This window comes from Saccostrea cucullata, unplaced genomic scaffold (assembly GCF_032062105.1).
Source record: "Saccostrea cucullata isolate Sc308-1 unplaced genomic scaffold, CSIRO_AGI_Scuc_v1 ctg17311, whole genome shotgun sequence".
NCBI classification, from domain to species: Eukaryota; Metazoa; Mollusca; class Bivalvia; order Ostreida; family Ostreidae; genus Saccostrea; species Saccostrea cuccullata.
Genome location: NW_026923442.1, coordinates 905 through 20,044, shown reverse-complemented (window position 1 = coordinate 20,044; position 19,140 = coordinate 905). Strand labels below are relative to the sequence as shown.

The 19,140-nt window shown below is 33.7% G+C and overlaps 2 protein-coding genes across 2 annotated transcripts; one reads left to right on the top strand and one right to left on the bottom strand.

Annotated features, from left to right (window-relative positions):
- Positions 1 to 8,446: 8,446 nt before the first annotated feature.
- Positions 8,447 to 11,508, top strand: LOC134264038 (uncharacterized). The gene is made up of 4 exons (XM_062746336.1): positions 8,447 to 8,758; positions 9,427 to 9,604; positions 10,333 to 10,513; positions 10,701 to 11,508. Exons 1-4 carry the CDS (start codon positions 8,447 to 8,449, stop codon positions 11,491 to 11,493), a joined length of 1,464 nt encoding a protein of 487 aa, XP_062602320.1. The 3' UTR covers positions 11,494 to 11,508.
- Positions 11,509 to 15,436: 3,928 nt separating this feature from the next.
- On the bottom strand, positions 15,437 to 17,994 carry LOC134264039 (uncharacterized; the record flags this gene model as incomplete). The annotated part of the gene is made up of 3 exons (XM_062746337.1): positions 15,437 to 15,815; positions 16,243 to 16,435; positions 17,872 to 17,994. Coding segments are annotated over 3 exons (695 nt in total), but the record flags the coding sequence as incomplete, so codon positions are not given.
- Between the last annotated feature and the right edge of the window lie 1,146 nt (positions 17,995 to 19,140).

Here is a 19,140-nt window from a genome sequence, read left to right as displayed (position 1 = left end):
CCCCTTATGAAATTATTAGATCCAATTTTGACTTAATTGCACTTTATTAACATTAAAACACAAAAACAATTCATTGTACAAATATTTTATTTATTACAGTCACCAATATATCCAAACATCATCACCGGCAATGAAAGTTTTTCACTCTTTGGAAAAGCACCTGCAGCAGGGAGGGGACATTCATTAGGATGGCCACAGATTCCAGTCACCCTCAGCTTACAGGACTCAAATTTCATACATGTTCACAGGTAGGTGTATAGTCTTTGAAATTCCCACAATTGACTAATTCTGGGACAGGTAAGTATGTAAGTATAGGAATGAGAGCACCAAATCCCCGGATGCACACATGGCTTTGTTTGTTATGGAAGATTAAACAGAATACTGAATGGGTAGGCGTTACCCCATTGGCTGAAATCAGGTATTTAATTGTTTTCATTTTAAAGTAAAATTAATGACCTTTGAAATAAATGATGGGATGAGGGAATATTACAGAAACTATAGAAATGCCAGGGAAGATTTTAGGAGTGGGGGTTGATTTATTTATGTCGCGTGTTATTTACTGCGAATCTCTATAAGTTGAAAATAACTGCAATTTTGACCTATAAACGGGACCATATATTTTTTTCAGTATTTTTTGTTAGGGGGGTTACAGAGGATGGAAATTGGTAAAACAATGTGTAGTTGACTTGGCCATAGGAGAAAGGTAAGTTAAGAAAATGTATCATGTATGTATTCATAAATTTATGTATGTATTTTACATGTACATGTAATTGTGTATTTATATGATTTGCTATATATGTGTACTTTTGGAAGTGTAGGATGGTGGCCTGGTGTTAATTTTTGTTTAGTTTCTTATACGTCTGCACGTTTGGTATCTTTTCGAATAATTTATTCGGCCCTTAAAGAAGCGTTTCGTGATTGTTCATTTTTTTTTTACACATAGACTTTTGCACTGTGTTTTTTCAAAAAATTAAGGTGGCACATTGGAAGGAATTTTTGTGATAACAAGTGTAATATTAAATTTAACTGTCATCACCTCATGTTTGGTAGTGTATGTGTTCCTCTAGCCCGGGCTGCAGGGTGATGGATTTGTAGTTTTGTCCAATGTTGTAATAATAGCAAAGGTATATGTTTTCTCTTTTTTCGCTCTTTGTAGTTTCATCAGAATTACTCCTGCGAAAATTTCACTTTTTAATGGTAATGAATAGATTTTACGTTTTGAAGACATTCATGACTTTTTGACCTGCTGACCAGACAGGTAGAATTTCCTGAATTTTACATAGATGATATATAGATTAAATCTTTAAAAAAATTTTTTTTTCATAAATTATTGTAATGACCTTGAACTGCATGTAAAAATTATTGCCTTTATACTATTTACATGTAATATATTAATATTGTAAAAACATGTATTCCACCCTTCCAGATCATTTTTCAATTTTTCTAGAAGACATTAATTAAGAAATTTTCAGAAAACTTGAAAAATATTTTACCTTTATTTCATGATTTATGCTCAATTTGAAAACAAAATTTTCATTGGGAGCACTTTAGAGGAATTTCATCTTTCAAGCTCTCTGGCCCCTTTATTTGATCAGCAGGGGCATTTTCTCTATATAGAAGAAATGAAATTTTGAACCACCCGATGTATTTGTAGGAAGTTTTCTGTACATTGCAGGTAAATTTTTTATTTATTAACTTTCCATGCCTCCGGGGGTAGGGCGGGGCCACATTTTGGGTTTTGAAGTCAGTTTTTGCTTTTCTTTAATTTTTAATAAAAATTATTTAAATTCTTTTTCTTAAAAATTCAAAAAGTAGCTTCTGATTAAATTAACAGTAATGTATATTTACACCATTTTGTAAACAAAAATTGCTATTCCTTTAAGTGTTTTTCACTGGGGGGTAAATTTTTTGTACATAAACAATATTTAAATAAATATATTTTTAAAATTAAATATAATAGTACTAAACCCCAAAATGTACCAATAGAGGCTGGAAAGTTAATAAATAAAAAATTTACCTGCAATGTACGGTTTTGAGAAGAAAAATACAAGATTTGTTCTATTATTTCTATATAAGAAAATGCCCCTGCTGTGAGACCAGCACTCCCGTTGCCAAGGAAATTTTCTGAAAGATTTTAAATTCCTCTAAAGTGCTTAAACACAAAAATAAAGGTCCTGGCCTAGTTGTTCATTGAAAAGAAGAAACAAAAGATTTGTTTTTATGAAAATTTTGTAAAAGTAAAAGCTATAATGTTTAAAATATTTTAAAAGCAGGGTGGAATACATGTTTTAAATATTAATTTTACATGTAAATATAATAAAGGTCAAATGTCATATCATGCACATTCAAGCCCATTGGTAATTTGAAAAAAATGAAGCAAAGGTCACAACAGTTATTCTATATATTCATGTTGAAATTAGACCACTAATTATTTTCCAATAGAACTCCATACAAACCTTTGGCCTCTCAGTACTTTACTATGACAATTTCAGAAAAATCCTTAGCATCATTTCAAACTTCGTTCTAAGCTCTAACAAAAAATGCTGAAAAAATTATATGGTCCCATGGCATTTATAGGTCAAAATTGCAGTTGTTTTCAACTTATAGAGATAACACGCTACATAAAAAATCAACCCCCACTCCTAAAACCTTCCCTGGTAATTCTATAGTTTCTGTAATATTTCCTCATCCCATTATTTATTTCAAAAGACATTAATTTTACTTTAAAATGAAAAAAAAAAAATAAATACCTGATTTCAGCCAATGGCGTAACGCCTACCCATTCAGTATTCTGTTCAATGTCCCATCACAAAGCCATGTGTTCATGATGGGATTTGGTGCTCTCATTCCCATACTTACATATTTACCTGTCCCAGAATTGGTCAATTGTGGCAATTTCAAAGACTATACACCTACCTGTGAACATGAATGAAATTTGAGTACTGTGACTTCAGTGTATTGGATACTGTGACCATCTCAAAAGATGACACCTTACTGCTACCAGCACAGTTCAAAGGAGTGATTGACGTTTGGGTCAGTGATGATATTTTGATATATTGGGGACTGTAATAAATAAAATATTTGTACAATGAATTGTTTTTGTTTTTTGATGTTAATAAAGTGATATTAAGTCAAAATTGAGTCAATATTTTCATAAGGGTGGATTCTACCCAGGATTTGGTAAAAAGCTCCAAAATTTAATAAATCATAGTTAATTAAGCAAAATTCAAAGGTTTTAAAAAGACTGATATAGAAATCTTTGATGCTTATGCAAAGGAAATTATTTAAGACTCTGATATACTAATTGATTCTTATCTAACCCCTCCTACTGCTTAAGTATGTACAAAAAAGTTTCTAGTGAAAAACACTTAGAGAAATAGCAGGTGCCCCCTTTTATTTTTGTTTACAATTAATTTAGACAAGAGTAAATCAATCCTTTTGATTACAAATCAAAGTTCAGTATCTGTAGTCTTATACATTACAATCATAAGCTACATTATTGAATTTCATGCTTAGAAAAGGAGAATTTAAATATTTTTTTTTAAAAATAAAGAAAAGCAAAAACTGACTTCAAACCCCAAATTGTGCTTCACAATAAGAGGCTGGAAATTTAATAAATGAAAAATATATATGCAATGTACAGAAAACTGTCCGACAAAATACATCGGGTGGTAGCGAGTCTCCATCTTCTTCTTATATAGAGAAAATGCCCCCGCTGATAAGAGACCGAGCACTCCCTGGGCCAAGGAAGCTGAAAGGTGAAAATCCTCTACAGTGCTTAAATGAAAATTAATCAATAAAATTTGTCAAATTAAGCATAAATCATGAAAGAAACAACAATATTTTTCAAGTTTTCTAAAAATTTCCTCAATTACATATCTTCTACATAGCAAAGTGTACAAAAAAAATGGATCCGCCAAGGATGGAATACATGTTTTTTCAATATTACATAATATTACATGTAAATATAATAAAGGTCAAATGTGATACATGCAGTTCAAGGTCATTCCAATAATTAATGAAAAAAAATCAGAAGCCAAAGGTCACAATAGTTAAGATATCATCATGTTGAAATTCTACATGTCTGGTTAGTAGGTCTAAGGGAAGTAGCTCTAAGTACAAAAACTAGAAACCATTAGAAAGTGAGTCGCAGCGAGTCATTCTGAAGAAACTACAAAGAGCGAGAAAAGGGAAAAAATAGACCTTTGTGTAGCTACAACATAGAGACAACAAAACTACATATTGATCACCCTACAGCCAAGAAATAAATACACAGTTACATGTACACGCAAAATACATACATAAATCTATGCATACATACAATCATTCATATTAAGAACAATCTGATATATTTTCTTAACTTACCTTCCTCCTTTGGGCCATGTCTACTGTACAGGGCTTTACCAATTTTTATCTTCTCTTACCCCCCCCCCTCCTCTCTTCAATGGCCCCAAATCACCACTGACCCCATTACCGCAGAAAACTAAATCAAATATTTCCTAAATTTTCTCTCGAAATGTCTTCAATATTCAAATAAATAGCTAAAAATAACGTTCATGACTTTCAGTTCTCTTTACAATGTAAAAGTTGGGGTCTCTATAGGGAAAAGACCACTAATTAGGCCAAAATAAAATTATAGTTTGTTTGGAATTGCCTCCCGCCTCATTGAAATGCCCCCTCCTGAAAAAATTTTATTGACCAAAAGTAGGAAGATTTTTTTTTTATTTAATCAATTTTCTTTGCCCATTACATGTATCACATGCACCATACAAAACACTGAAATAAAGTGTCAGATCTATGTAAAATTAGGTTTTCAATTAAAAAAAATAATTTCCCTCTCTCCCTCCTGTGTCTGAAACCCTTCAGGCGGCAATTCCAAACAAATATTTTTTTAAGGATGGCCTTATTTTCCCATAGAACTCCATACAAACCTTTGGCCTCTCAGTACTTTACTATGACAATTTCAGAAAAATCTTAAGCATCATTTCAAACTTCGTTCTAAGCTCTAACAAAAAATACTGAAAAAAATATATGGTCCCATGGCGTTTATAGGTCAAAATTGCAGTTGTTTTCAACTTACAGAGATCCGCAGTAAATAACACGCTACATAAAAAATCAACCCCCACTCCTAAAATCTTCCCTGGTAATTCTATAGTATCTGTAATATTTCCTCATCCCATCATTTATTTCAAAGGTCATTAATTTTACTTTAAAATGAAAACAATTAAATACCTGATTTCAGCCAATGGCGTAACGCCCACCCATTCAGTATTCTGTTCAATGTCACAAACAAAGCCATGTGTTCATCCGGGGATTTGGTGCTCTCATTCCTATATGATACAGCTGATTAAGTCGAGAAACATATGGGGACTTATGGAAGCCATGTGTGATGAAGATTCACTACTTTAAGAAATAAAATGTAGCCTGGTGAGTAAACGTAAAATTTTAGAAGAATAGAAAACCAAAGTCCTTGATCAAATTATTACAAGAGAAGAAGCCATTATTGAAGAAGTACGAGAAGTTGGTAATGACTACAAAAGCATTGTATCTGATGCTGTTTTGAAACGGGAGGAAAACTTTCAGGAACGTGAAAAAATACTTAAAAACATATCAAGTAATCTAGAATTTAAAACAGAAACGGAAAGTGACAGAATAAAACTGTTGAAATGTTATAGTGAACTAGAGAGGCTTCGAGGGGATATGAAAAATAAAGACCCTATGAACTCTACATTAAAAGACTGTAAAAAAGTCATACAAGATCTATTTGAGAATTTAAATATGGAACCTGATCGTACTCTTGCATCTGATGAAGATAGGCAAATCTAGAAAAAGTCACCTTTTTATGACAAAAATGTTGAAAAGATGCTTGCTTGTGTTCGAACAAGAAAAGACAAGGAAAAGCAAACGATATATCGACATTTTTAATTTACCATTGATACGATGCAACACTTTAGAGGAATTGTTTTTTCGGAGAAAATAACGTTTTTGCATTTAGGTGAAAGACTCACCGTTTTCAATGGTACAAGATCAGTTGGCAGAGATTATCTAAATGTGAGCTTCTGTTGTAAACTTTCGTCTGGCCATCGGGTTCTTCTCGTAACAAACGACAGCAAAACACTTGAACATTCTAAAACAATGAAGCATGCATGAAGCTCTACGAGGCGCGTTTTCGCACTAGAATACTGGCAGTAGAGGAAAATGCTAAAAGTGGTATATCTATGTTACTTGAAAATAGATATAAGGCATGTGGGACAATTATCTCTTCTGAAAGATGTAAATTAAGTATTATGCGGGTGGATGAAAATGGGCAAACGGAAATGATTTCAGAGCAAAAGAAAGATGAAAGTGTATGTCCAGATGACGCAAAGTTATGTTTACTTAAAAACAAAACAACTCAGTTAGTCATAATTTGCAAGGGATCACTTCGTGTCTATAAACAGGATTTAGACTTTCTGTTTTGATATCAGGGCTGTCAATATAAATCATTTACAGCATACTGCGCGTGCTTAGATCCTGAAGACAATATTTTGGTGGCTAACAAAGCTGATAATGCTATTCATATGTTGGATTTTGGTGACAAGTTTTTAAGGATTATACTTTGGCCGGAAAAATCCTTATCCACCATTATTTCTCTGTCGGTAGATGAAGAACATTTGCTATGGTTGGGTACAAGTGAAAAAGGAATACGTAGTTCAGTTTTGATCTTTGACTATGATTATTTAAAGCGAACTAAACGATTTCAAAGAACACTAACCGAAAGCAAAGAGCGATTTTTTTTCAATATTAGTGGTCACGCAGATCAGAACTCTTCATTAATATAAAACTGTTTTTGAAAAAAAGTTAATTATGTGTATTGATAAAATGCTGATTGTTTAACTGAAAAATAAAGCCTGGTGTAAAGTTAAACATTTTATCACTCGCGTAAATCGTTTTGTGCACATATACAATATAATGTCAATGTTTATATCGGACAACTTAGATTACTTATTTTAAATGAAACCTTACAGACATTGTTTTTAATTATTTATTTGTGTAAAATCATCTACAGATATCTGTGAATGTAACAAATAATTGTAGAATCAATCAATATTGACATGAAGCTACTGACAATCAAATTTATCACCTTTCAAAATTCTTATTACGTGTCCCTGAATTCAGTCCCTGAACTCTTTCAAACTAGTTGTCACCACTCTGAATTGCATGTTTTATTTTTTTTTATTTTTAATTGCTTTTGTTTGCCTAGTCATGAGAAGGAGAAAACGATCAGTAGGTAGGGAATGCTTACTCCTCCAAGTGGCCTCTGATCCAACTATTGATATTTAAAAAGGTTAGTTTTTGAAATAAACCCATTTGGTATTGTATCAATGGGGCTTTCAGCTTGATTTCTATTCGTTATCTCCAAATTTCATTTGTTTATAAATTTTACTGACTAGTATACTTCCCGATATTGCTGCAGTTGAAAGTTTGAAAGTTGAAAAACTGGATTTTCATGTGAAGGTTGCCTCTGGGCATGTGTGCATGTACCCTAATTGTATCTTCCGTCGGCTTTCCGATGCTTCCACGTTCTGAACTTTGACATTAAACGGTTCCACAAAAGTCAGCTGCATACTTATTGAAATACTCATAAAAATAGAAAAATTTTGATTCTCCTTAAAGAGTCCTATTAAATCGAGAATTTGATTTGAACGAGACTTCTTTAAATGGAGCACACTCTTTGGAGTTTTCTCACTGTTTGATAACCATTTGATAGCGTTCTTTAAACATTAGCTGAATTAAAATTCCAACACCAATCGAAGGAACTTTTACTTAATTATATAAGCACTATTTGTTCGAAGATAATAAATATTTCTCTGATGTAATCGTTTCTCTGCCCTAAATTGAGAATTTTCATTTTTAAGATCATTAAAATAAATAAATAAACGCTTAGTTTACATTAAGTAAATTCGTTCAGTTTCATCATATCCCGGTACACAAATATATACAGATTTTTCAAGAGGGTAATTTACTTTTTTCACATCTTAATAAAAATGATTCAACTGGAAATCTTGAGATATTAATTCAAAATCTTGTGATGTATGTTCAAAATCTTGATGGATGATTATTCAACATCTTGTGATTTCATAATTAAAATCTTGTGACATACAAGACATCGTACATGACTAGATTTTTAATACATACCAAGATACTGGATATACATCACAGAATTATAGAACATATATCACAAAACTTTCAATATACAAAACAAGATATTGCACATGCATCACAAGACATGGCGTCACAAGATTTTAGAATATACATCACAAGTATATGCATATACGATCTGCATCTAATGCATATACCACACAAGAATAAACCTTTCCGCATTAACCCCGGTCCTGAAACTTGCGCATGCGTATAACTACTTCCGCGAGGAAAGCGTCTTTGACAACAGAACGCACAAGTGACAATGGTTCGGTCCTGTGTTGTATATAAATGCCACAATAAAGCCGACGCGGGGAGTAAGGAGAAAGGGGTCAGCTTTTTCAGATTTCCAAAGGACAAACGAAAGCGAAAGGCTTGGGTTAAAGCCATTCAAAGAGATAAATGGACACCAACTGAAGCGAGTTATGTGTGCTCCGCCCATTTCCAGGGAGGATGGCACAGCGACGATCCGGGGGACATAAATTTCAGGCCGACAATTTTTTCGTACAAGGAAAAGATCCCAAATGAAAGAGAAAAAGCGCGGAATCAACGATTAGATCGCAGGAATATTATACAGGTAAATTTAAAAATTAGAAAGATATAAAATCAGCATATTCTAGTGGGGAACCCCGGGTAGCCCAGTATATATATCCTGAATATATGGAGAATTGCTCAATATGTTTTGAATATGATTTTTGTTGTTACTTATTTTTATGTAAATTTTATTTCTTGGCATTAAATTTTATAATTAAGTTGAGTTTTTACTTTTTAGTATATTTTTCTTTTGTTCAGTTCTTATACATGTGAGGGAGTGTGTGGTGTGGGTGAGTGTGTGTGAGGGAGGGTGGGTGTGTTCACATGTGATTTTTTTTCCATATTTTTATTTACTGATTATTTTTAAGCATTTTTTCTTCAGTTGTTCATCATCCTTTTTTTATTTGATTGAACTCCCACCTTACTACATGTACAAGAGCAGCTGTTTATAGTCAAATGGTATTCCATGGTAAGACACAAGAAAAGCACTTTTTAATATACATGTAAGCTAGGATTTTAATGAATTTTTGACATATTTAATGCTAAATATTAACACAAAAAAATTTCTTATTATTCTTCAAGATTATTTAAACCAATTTTTTTATTGAAAATTTTAAAAGATATTCATATTTTGTAAATCATGTAATTTCAAATATCAAACATTACATGTAGTACATGAATATATTAACAAAAATGTTAATATTGATGTAGGAAATGGCTGAAGCAGAAAATACAAGCAAGAAAATCCTACAAAAGCACCAGGCCTTCTCCTTGATGGTCAATGATTACTGTTTGCCACCAACAGCAGAAGGAGACAACAAAAGCAATGACAACATAAGCAATGACATAAACTTGGATGACACTGACATCAAGTCATTTTCTGATCAAGGTGAGATAGCTCTAAAATCTGTGCTTAATGCATAAGTTAATTTTAAGTCTCCTTCCCTCTCTTTTTATTTTAACATTTTTTTTAATATTCATTTTGCAATATTTACCACATTTTAATATGTCAATTTTACTGTAAATCATTAAATTATTATATATATATATATATATATATATATATATATATATATATATATATATATATATATATATATATATATATATATATATAATATATGAAAGATGCATTTATTTAAATAATAAAGTTTCAGTTTAAAACTTTTATCGAGATGTACATGTGCAGATACTCACGGGTTAGTTATTTGAACAAACCCCACTTGTAAGGGTGAAAGGAGAAAAGGGCTAGTGAAATTATGTCAATCGTTAATTTAAGTGAACAATGAATTTAAAGACACATGCCCGACATACCTTTTTTTGATAGTTAAATATGCCTTGCTTATAAAGTGTTATTTAAAGAAAAACATTTGCAAGTGTAAAAATAATACAGGTAAGAATAACATGTATATAATACATGTATTATTGATGATTTAACTAATGCACTAAATGCCACTAATTCACAAACATTTATAAAAAGACTTCCTAAATTAAGTGATATAATACTGTAACATCAATTATGTCAAATATTCTAGTCAAATAAATATCTATGCTTTTAGCATGTAAGTGTACAGCATACCTACACTGGTAGTGTATTGACAGTGTTTTATTTTCTAGGTGTTCAAACGGATCCAGATCCTGTACACTTAGAGTGTGAACAACTCGCTCAGGAATTGAATAAATGCTCTAAAGATTTGACGAATGCACGATGGAATACAGAAAAAATCAAAGACAACGATGCAAAAACAAAATTCTACACTGGACTACCAACCTATGCTGTTTTTCTTTGGCTGTTCAAGTATGCTTTTATATATTATTATCTTTAAATTATATTAGATTTTTATTCATTGAGGTTATACATAGCATAAAATGTCTTTCTTTCATGTATGAGAGTTTTAAAATTAGAATTATTGTTGAAATTGACAACATAAGTTGAATGTGGACAAGATATTAATTAGTTGCTTAATATAAAAATTACTTTACAGTTTTCTGAAGCCTAAAGCAGAGAGGATGGTCTACTGGACTGGTCCTTCCAAGACAGCGGGAAACCAAGAGAGGACAAGAGCGAGTACTGGCTCCTTAAAACTAATAGACCAACTGTTTGCTGTATTAGCAAGACTGAGGCTTGGGCTGTTTACCCAAGATATAGCAAATAGAGTTGGAGTTTCAGTGGGCACTTATTCTAAATATTTTACAACTTGGATTTGTCTGTTACATGCAGAACTCAAAATATTGAATCATTTCCCATCTCGAGATATTGTAGATTTAACTATGCCAACAATCTTTAAGAGAAAGTATCCTTCTGTCAGAGTTATATTAGATTGCACTGAAATTTTTGTCCAGAGATCCAGTAGTTTAGTTAACCAAAATGCAACCTTTTCTAATTACAAACATCATACAACCTTCAAGTTCCTCATAGGTATCACTCCTTCAGGCGTGATCTCATTTGTATCTGAAGGATGGGGCCGTGTTCCAGATAAACAGATAACTATCAAGAGTTGTAAGGGGTTTACAATCAGAGAAGCATTACTGGAGAGAAAGTGTCACTTGAATATTCCACCTTTCATGGGATCATCAGCACAGTTCTCAACTGATCAGGTATTTGAGACCCAAGAAATTGCAGAGCTTCGCATCCATGTGGAGAGAAGTATTGGGCGTGTAAAAATTTTTCATATTTTTGACAGAGTTCTGCCCCTTTCTCTTGCACCCCTGGCCACTAAGTTGTTTAAGGTTGCATGCTGGCTGTCAAATTTTGATGTGCAGATTGTTCCTAAGTAAATCTTGAGATCATTTTGAGTGATGTACATTTTATGTGCATGAATGACTGTCAAACAATTTTGTAAATCAGCTATTCTCAGATACATTTACTGCTGTTAGAACTGTATTAGGCCATTCAAATTTCTTTCTTTGTCTAGTCTTCTTTAAAAATCTAGCAACCTATTTGCAAATAAAAAAAAAACACACACACAAAGCAAAAAATGAAATACAGACTTTATAATCATAAAAATGATATCATTCAAAGGATTTGATTTCATTCATCTATTTTTGTCCTAGAAAGATCTTTTCTTCATCTTTAGTGAAATTAATTTATCTTAAATGCTTAAATACATGTACATGTATACCTAATATTACATAATGATTATGTAGATAATTTTTTTTGAGAAATATGACAGAATTCAAAGAGTTCAACCAGAATAATCAATTTTAGATGTCTAATTTTGGTCTGCTTTTCTGATATCGGGTGTCAAAAACCAAGGTACAAAGACGCTATAAACATGAAACAAGAGGCCCATGGGCCACATCGCTCACCTGAGAAGCTTTGACCATTCTGTTCTTTACCAGATTTCCCCCTTGTTATACATAATGCATCCCCACCCTACCCCACTGATCATAATTTAGACATTTTGAAATCTACACTACCCCATGATCCTTTCAGCTTTTTTGGCCCAGTGGTTCCTGAGAAGAAGATTTTCAAAGATTTTTCCTATATATTTCTATGTAAAACTTTGATTCCCTATAATGGCCCCACCCTTCCCCCGGGGGTCATGATTCCTATAATTTAGAATTTACACTACCCCAGAATGCTTCCACATAAGCTTCACTTTTTCTGGCCCAGTGGTTCTTGAGAAGAAGATTTTGAAAGATTTTTCCTGTATATTTCTATATAAAACTTTGATTCCCCATTGTGGCCCCGCCCTTCCCCCGGGGGTCATTATTTGAACAATTTAGAATCTACATTATACCAGGATGCTTCCACATAAGTTTCAGCTTTTCTGGCCCAGTGGTTCTTGAGAAGAAGATTTTCAAAGATTTTTCCTATATATTTCTATGTAAAACTTTGATTCCCTGTAATGGCCCCGCCCTTCCCCCGGGGGTCATGATTCCTATAATTTAGAATTTACACTACCCCAGAATGCTTCCACATAAGCTTCACTTTTTCTGGCCCAGTGGTTCTTGAGAAGAAGATTTTCAAAGATTTTTCCTATATATTTCTATATAAAACTTTGATTCCCCATTGTGGCCCCGCCCTTCCCCCGGGGGTCATTATTTGAACAATTTAGAATCTACATTATACCAGGATGCTTCCACATAAGTTTCAGCTTTACTGGCCCAGTGGTTCTTGAGAAGAAGATTTTCAAAGATTTTTCCTATATATTTCTATATAAAACTTTGATTCCCTGTAATGGCCCCGCCCTTCCCCCGGGGGTCATGATTTGAACAATTTAGAATCTACACTACCCCAGGGTGCTTCCACATAAGTTTCAGCTTTTCTGGCCCAGTGGTTCTTGAGAAGAAGATTTTCAAAGATTTTTCCTATATATTTCTATATAAAACTTTGATTCCCCATTGTGGCCCCGCCCTTCTCCCGGGGGCCATGATGTGAACAATTTAGAATCTACATTATACCAAGATGCTTCCACATAAGTTTCAGCTTTTCTGGTCCAGTGGTTCTTGAGAAGAAGATTTTCAAAGATTTTTCCTATATATTTCTATATAAAACTTTGATTCCCCATTGTGGCCCCGCCCTTCCCCCGGGGGTCATTATTTGAACAATTTAGAATCTACACTACCCCAGGATGCTTCCACATAAGTTTCAGCTTTACTGGCCCAGTGGTTCTTGAGAAGAAGATTTTCAAAGATTTTTCCTATATATTTCTATATAAAACTTTGATTCCCAATTGTGGCCCCGCCCTTCTCCCGGGGGCCATGATGTGAACAATTTAGAATCTACATTATACCAAGATGCTTCCACATAAGTTTCAGCTTTTCTGGTCCAGTGGTTCTTGAGAAGAAGATTTTCAAAGATTTTTCCTATATATTTCTATATAAAACTTTGATTCCCCATTGTGGCCCCGCCCTTCCCCCGGGGGTCATTATTTGAACAATTTAGAATCTACACTACCCCAGGATGCTTCCACATAAGTTTCAGCTTTACTGGCCCAGTGGTTCTTGAGAAGAAGATTTTCAAAGATTTTTCCTATATATTTCTATATAAAATTTTGATTCCCCATTGTGGCCCCGCCCTTCTCCCGGGGGCCATGATGTGAACAATTTAGAATCTACATTATACCAAGATGCTTTCACATAAGTTTCAGCTTTTCTGGTCCAGTGGTTCTTGAGAAGAAGATTTTCAAAGATTTTTCCTATATATTTCTATATAAAACTTGGATTCCCCTTTGTGGCCCCGCCCAATCCCCGGGGGTCATGATTTGAACAATTCAGAATCTACACTACCCCAGGATGCTTCCACATAAGTTTCAGCTTTACTGGCCCAGTGGTTCTTGAGAAGAAGATTTTTTAATGACCCAACCCTATTTTTGTCTTTTCTTGATTATCTCCCCTTGCGAGGGGATATTTCCCTTCATTTTAACAACTTAAATTCCCCTTTACCCAAGGATGCTTTGTACCAAGTTTGGTCAAAATTGGCCCAGTGGTTCTTGAGAAGAAGTCGAAAATGTGAAAAGTTTACAGACGGACAGACAGACGGACGGACAGACAGACAGACAGACGGACGGACGGACGGACGACGGACAAAATGTGATCAGAAAAGCTCACTTGAGCCTTCGGCTCAGGTGAGCTAAAAAGTGTGAATGGCCTTATATGAGAATATGAGAATAAGAAGATCGGAATATGATATTGAAAATTCATAGAAAGGTATCCTTATACTACCTTTTTGGGATATAAATTATTCAGCTTGTTCACATGACCTTGAAAAATGGTCAAAATATATTTAACATTTTTTAAATGATTGTTTTGTTAATATATTATTATAACTGTAATTTACCAATATGCTCATAATAATATTTGAGGAGTAGCAATTTGAACAAGTTTTTACAGCTAGACTCTTAAACCAAAATATGAGTGACAGACATTTAACTAACCAAAATCTACATGGAATATATTTGTGTTAATCAATGAACTTGATTTTTTTCTCACCGGAGCTTTTCTGATCAAATTTTGTCAGCAGTCCGTCAGTCCATCCATCTGTCTGTAATTTTTTTTTCCATTTTGACTTCTCAAGAAACACTGGACTGATTTTAACCATACTTGTCACAAAAAATCCTTGGGTAAAGAAGATTCAAGTTTGTTCAATTTATGAACCATGCCTTCATTCAAGGGGAGATAATAAGAAACAGTTTTCCATAGAAATGGGAAATTCTTCTCAAAAACAGCAAAACCATAAATGGTCACATTTATATGGAAGTTTCCTCAGGTAGTGTAGATTTAGATTTGTTCAAGTCATGAGGGGCAATGTAGGGTGGGAGCAACACAATATAAGTTCAAACTTAAAATGTAAAAAGCCACAGTTAGTCATAAAAATATGCAAGCATCCAATCATACTCCCCCCCCTTTGAAGGATAGGTTGGGACCACTTATGGATTCAAACTTTTCAACACTAAACTAAACTTATTTCTGACTTTTTCTCAGCCACAGTGCTCAGGTGAGCATCTTGTTAATGATTGATATTTATTCATACATTTATGAACATATACTTTTTACATAAAATGATGGTATATAGTGTCACTATTGAATTGTTTGTTGCATAGCAGCATTATACCTGTTATTTCTATGAGCATGAGTTATACACATGAAATGCATGTAATAGAATGATACTGTAGAATTATCTTTTGAATTATACCAGTCAATTGTTGTTATTTTATGCCATATTTAAGATATTTGCCCTTAACAGTCAATTAATGTTAAGAAAAATAAAATCTATTTAACTCTTATCAAACTCCATCTCACCTTGCACTTGAGCATAATAGTCATGGTCATGTCTCGACAGCTTTGGTCCATCGTTTCCCTGAACAAGGCAAAATGCAGGATCTGAGAGATTGACAATTTCCTGAATTTCCATCTTGTTGACTGGCTTTCCTTTTAGGGAAAATGGACATTTAATTTCAAGCACACCTTCTTCCCCTGCATCACAGACTTTCCCATCACTTGATGCCCCAAGAAAAGAATGAGAAGCACACAAGGTCAGGCCAGTTTCCTCCACCACTACATCTCCAAATACTGATTTTAGTGCAATGTATTGCTGTTTTGCTTCATTTTCATGATCCTGGCCCCACTTCACAGCAGGGGGCAATGAACTGTATCTGTAAGAATAGGTACCGGTGCATGTATTTGCATAGAAATGTGTGGGAAAAAAGAAGGGAAAAAAATTTATTCAAAGTATTGATTACTTACTCAATCGCAATTACTTTTAAGAGTTTTTCACAACATTAATTCACATTCGGTAAATCTGGCAATTTTTGCTGTAGATAAATTTTTAGCAAATTTGCAAGTTCATATCATTTGCAAATATATTTTTCTTAAAAATAATTCAACAATAAGGAAATGTTCAAAAAGTAGTGGTCATCAACAGCATTTTGACCCAGATTCGCGAAATAAAATCAACGTAAAAATTTTCAGATTTACGGTAATAATAAAATGCTATTTTGTACTTATAACAACAATGTAAGCAGTTCATTTTCTAAGAAATTAGTGTCAAATTGGTTTTCAGAACTACAATGAATTACTCACTTGTGGAGACTTGATCCTTCAATAGTATTATTTATCAAACTATTTGGACTACTTCCAGCCCTAAGAACTTGTCCAAAGATGGAACTTGTTATTCTGCCTCTGTGTAAGTCAAGCCACACTGGACAAAGTCTTTGACCTCGAGTTGAGAACTCAATGAATTGCACCAAGTCATTTTCTATGGTGAGGGGAGGTACTGAATACATAAGACAAAAATACAAATATAAGTTGTTTTGATTTATCATATAATCTACATAAATATTAAATAGGTAATAGGTGCTCTTAAGGTTTCAATGATATACCCGTACGAAAGTTCGAGGTGGAATAGGCACGGCTTGGGCACGGCTAAGACACGGAATCCGCACGGGTTTTTAAAAAGCCGCACGGGTTCTGCATGTCCAAGACACGGACACGGCTTCCGTGTCTGAAAGTGAGGAATCCTCGCTCACAGAAACTCGTCTGGAGGCACGGAATCCGTGTCCCAGGGAGACGGTTTTTAACTAAGGCGGGTTTTGGTTCAAACTATTTATTTATATCTCACGGCTTTTTACTGAGCATGCTCAATCATAACTTCCTTTATTTGAATATTAAATTGGAGGGATTCATGGTCATGAGCTAAGTCAGTGTGTCTTTTTACTCTATTTAAAGGATATTTAACTAATAGATGTCAGTTGGAATTGTATTTATGTCAGTCTGGGATAATTTCTTCACTTTTGAACTAAATGCAGTAAGTGTAATCTAGAATAAATAAGTCAATTTTTCAATTTTCATGATCTTCCTGTATTGCGATGTTGACAATGAACATGATGAAATAGTTTAGGTTTATTTGAATGACTTTAGTTGGACTTTCACTAATCCTTTATAGTATATATATTTGATGTGACATCACTGTGCTAGTGAAAGTTTTATTTAAAGTAAATTCTTTCTCAGATTGTGCAAACTTAGCTACTAGATTAAATTACAATTGAATATTGTACATTATCATTAAAATCTTATTAAAAACTAGCATGGATTGTAATTTATAAAGTTAATCTTTAACAGAAAGTAAATTGACACATTCATATAAGATTTTTAACTTTTGAAATTCTAAATCTAAGCAAATAATGTAAAGCAATGTGAAGTTATTTTGGTTTCAGTCACCATTTTGGCATCCACAGTCTCTAAAGGCCATGACCTAGATCTAAACAAATGCACAGATCCCGTGACTCCTTATATGGTATACGGCACGGCTTTTTTAACACGGGTTTCCAAAAAACCGTGTCTCCATATATGGAAAAGGACACGGGTTTCAGACACGGGTTTACAGAATCCGTGAGTCCATATATGGAAACTAGCACGGCTTTCTGACACGGGTTTTGTAAAACCGTGAGATCTCATTTAAATATTTCGGCCAATATCCCGTGCCGTGTCCGTGCCTCGACCACTTTTAGGCACGGCTTTCCATACATACTTTACATAGGAGCACGGAATGCTAAAGCACGGCTTTTTGGAGACGGAATCCGTGCCTGAGCCGTGTCTAAGCCGCTTGGACTGTTTCGTACGGGTGTATGTGTCTATATCACTTCACAACCTTGAAATATTTGAGAATGAAATTATGAAAAAATATTCATATACATAAGTATGTGTACTTACCATTTCCATGTTTGAACACTAGTTTTTCCATTTCTAGTGTTCGAGGATCAACTTCAGTACTTATTGTGACTTCCTCGGCTACATCTGGGACATCATCTGGTATATTCCAGAGGTGTGTTAATCCTAAAATATGAAGAACTGTATAATCTCAAATGTGAAATTTCACTTAATCTTTCAATTTGTCCCTTTTTTATGTGAACATTGACTAATCGGCTAATGACCATACAATCAAATTTTGACTAATGAAATTTGAATGTACTAATAATTACATGTAAATATTAGTTTAATAAAAATGTTAAGTTGAATAAGGTGAATAATTTTACCTTACAATTAATGTAACATATCCGGGCATTGCCATGTAAAGAGGAAACATATACATACCAGTGTTGGGAAAGACTTTTTTGAGCTCTATAATTAAGTTGATTCAAAGTATATTGCATATCAAAGCATCTGTCTTGAGGATGTCTTGATTCAAAGTCGAGCGAGGTCATCTTTTCCGGTTCAGATTCCAGTTGAGGTTTTGCAAAGGAAAGTTGACTGATAAGCTTAGGACTTTGATTTAAGTTTCTGGGAACAATCCATTGGCATAATTGTGAAGTGCAGCTCTCGTCACTACTCGGGCACTTTAAGCGATGCTTGCCATTTAATGCAAACAGCAATCCTCCGATGTGGCTGCAAGACTGAGCTAACCTATATGTAAAATCAAAGTACTGTGAGTACTGAAAGACGGTGGCATGAATGATTTTGTTTGTTTAACAATTAACACCCCTTTTCAGAATAAAGTTTTTTAGCAGTGAAGGATATTTTTCTGACCAGCAATTACTGCGACACAGGATCTCAATCGGAATTAAGGGCCCATATCCATGTCACGCAGTAGGAGTCGAATCCGCGGCGTAAGGATTGACTTCTTCAGGTCAGTGAGTCCAAAGCAAACCCGCTACGTCAAATGGCGACTGGCAGTATATAAGAAAAGTTGTTTTAAGATTTTGTAAAATTATATGGAAATTATAAATGTTTATTTCAATTTTTCACAATATACCGGTATCTACAGGTCTGCATTTTAATATATATATTTTTTTATTTTTTGTACTAAAAAGTAAAGTGTTATAAATTCTCACTGTTATCTAAAATTGTAAATTACTATCTTCTTACAATTTTCATTAAAATAACATAGCAGATTTCAAATAGGTATATGCATAAATAAACAATTGCAAATTATACAATTTCATTTAATTTGTTGTGTCGCTTTACGACACACGGATGAAAACG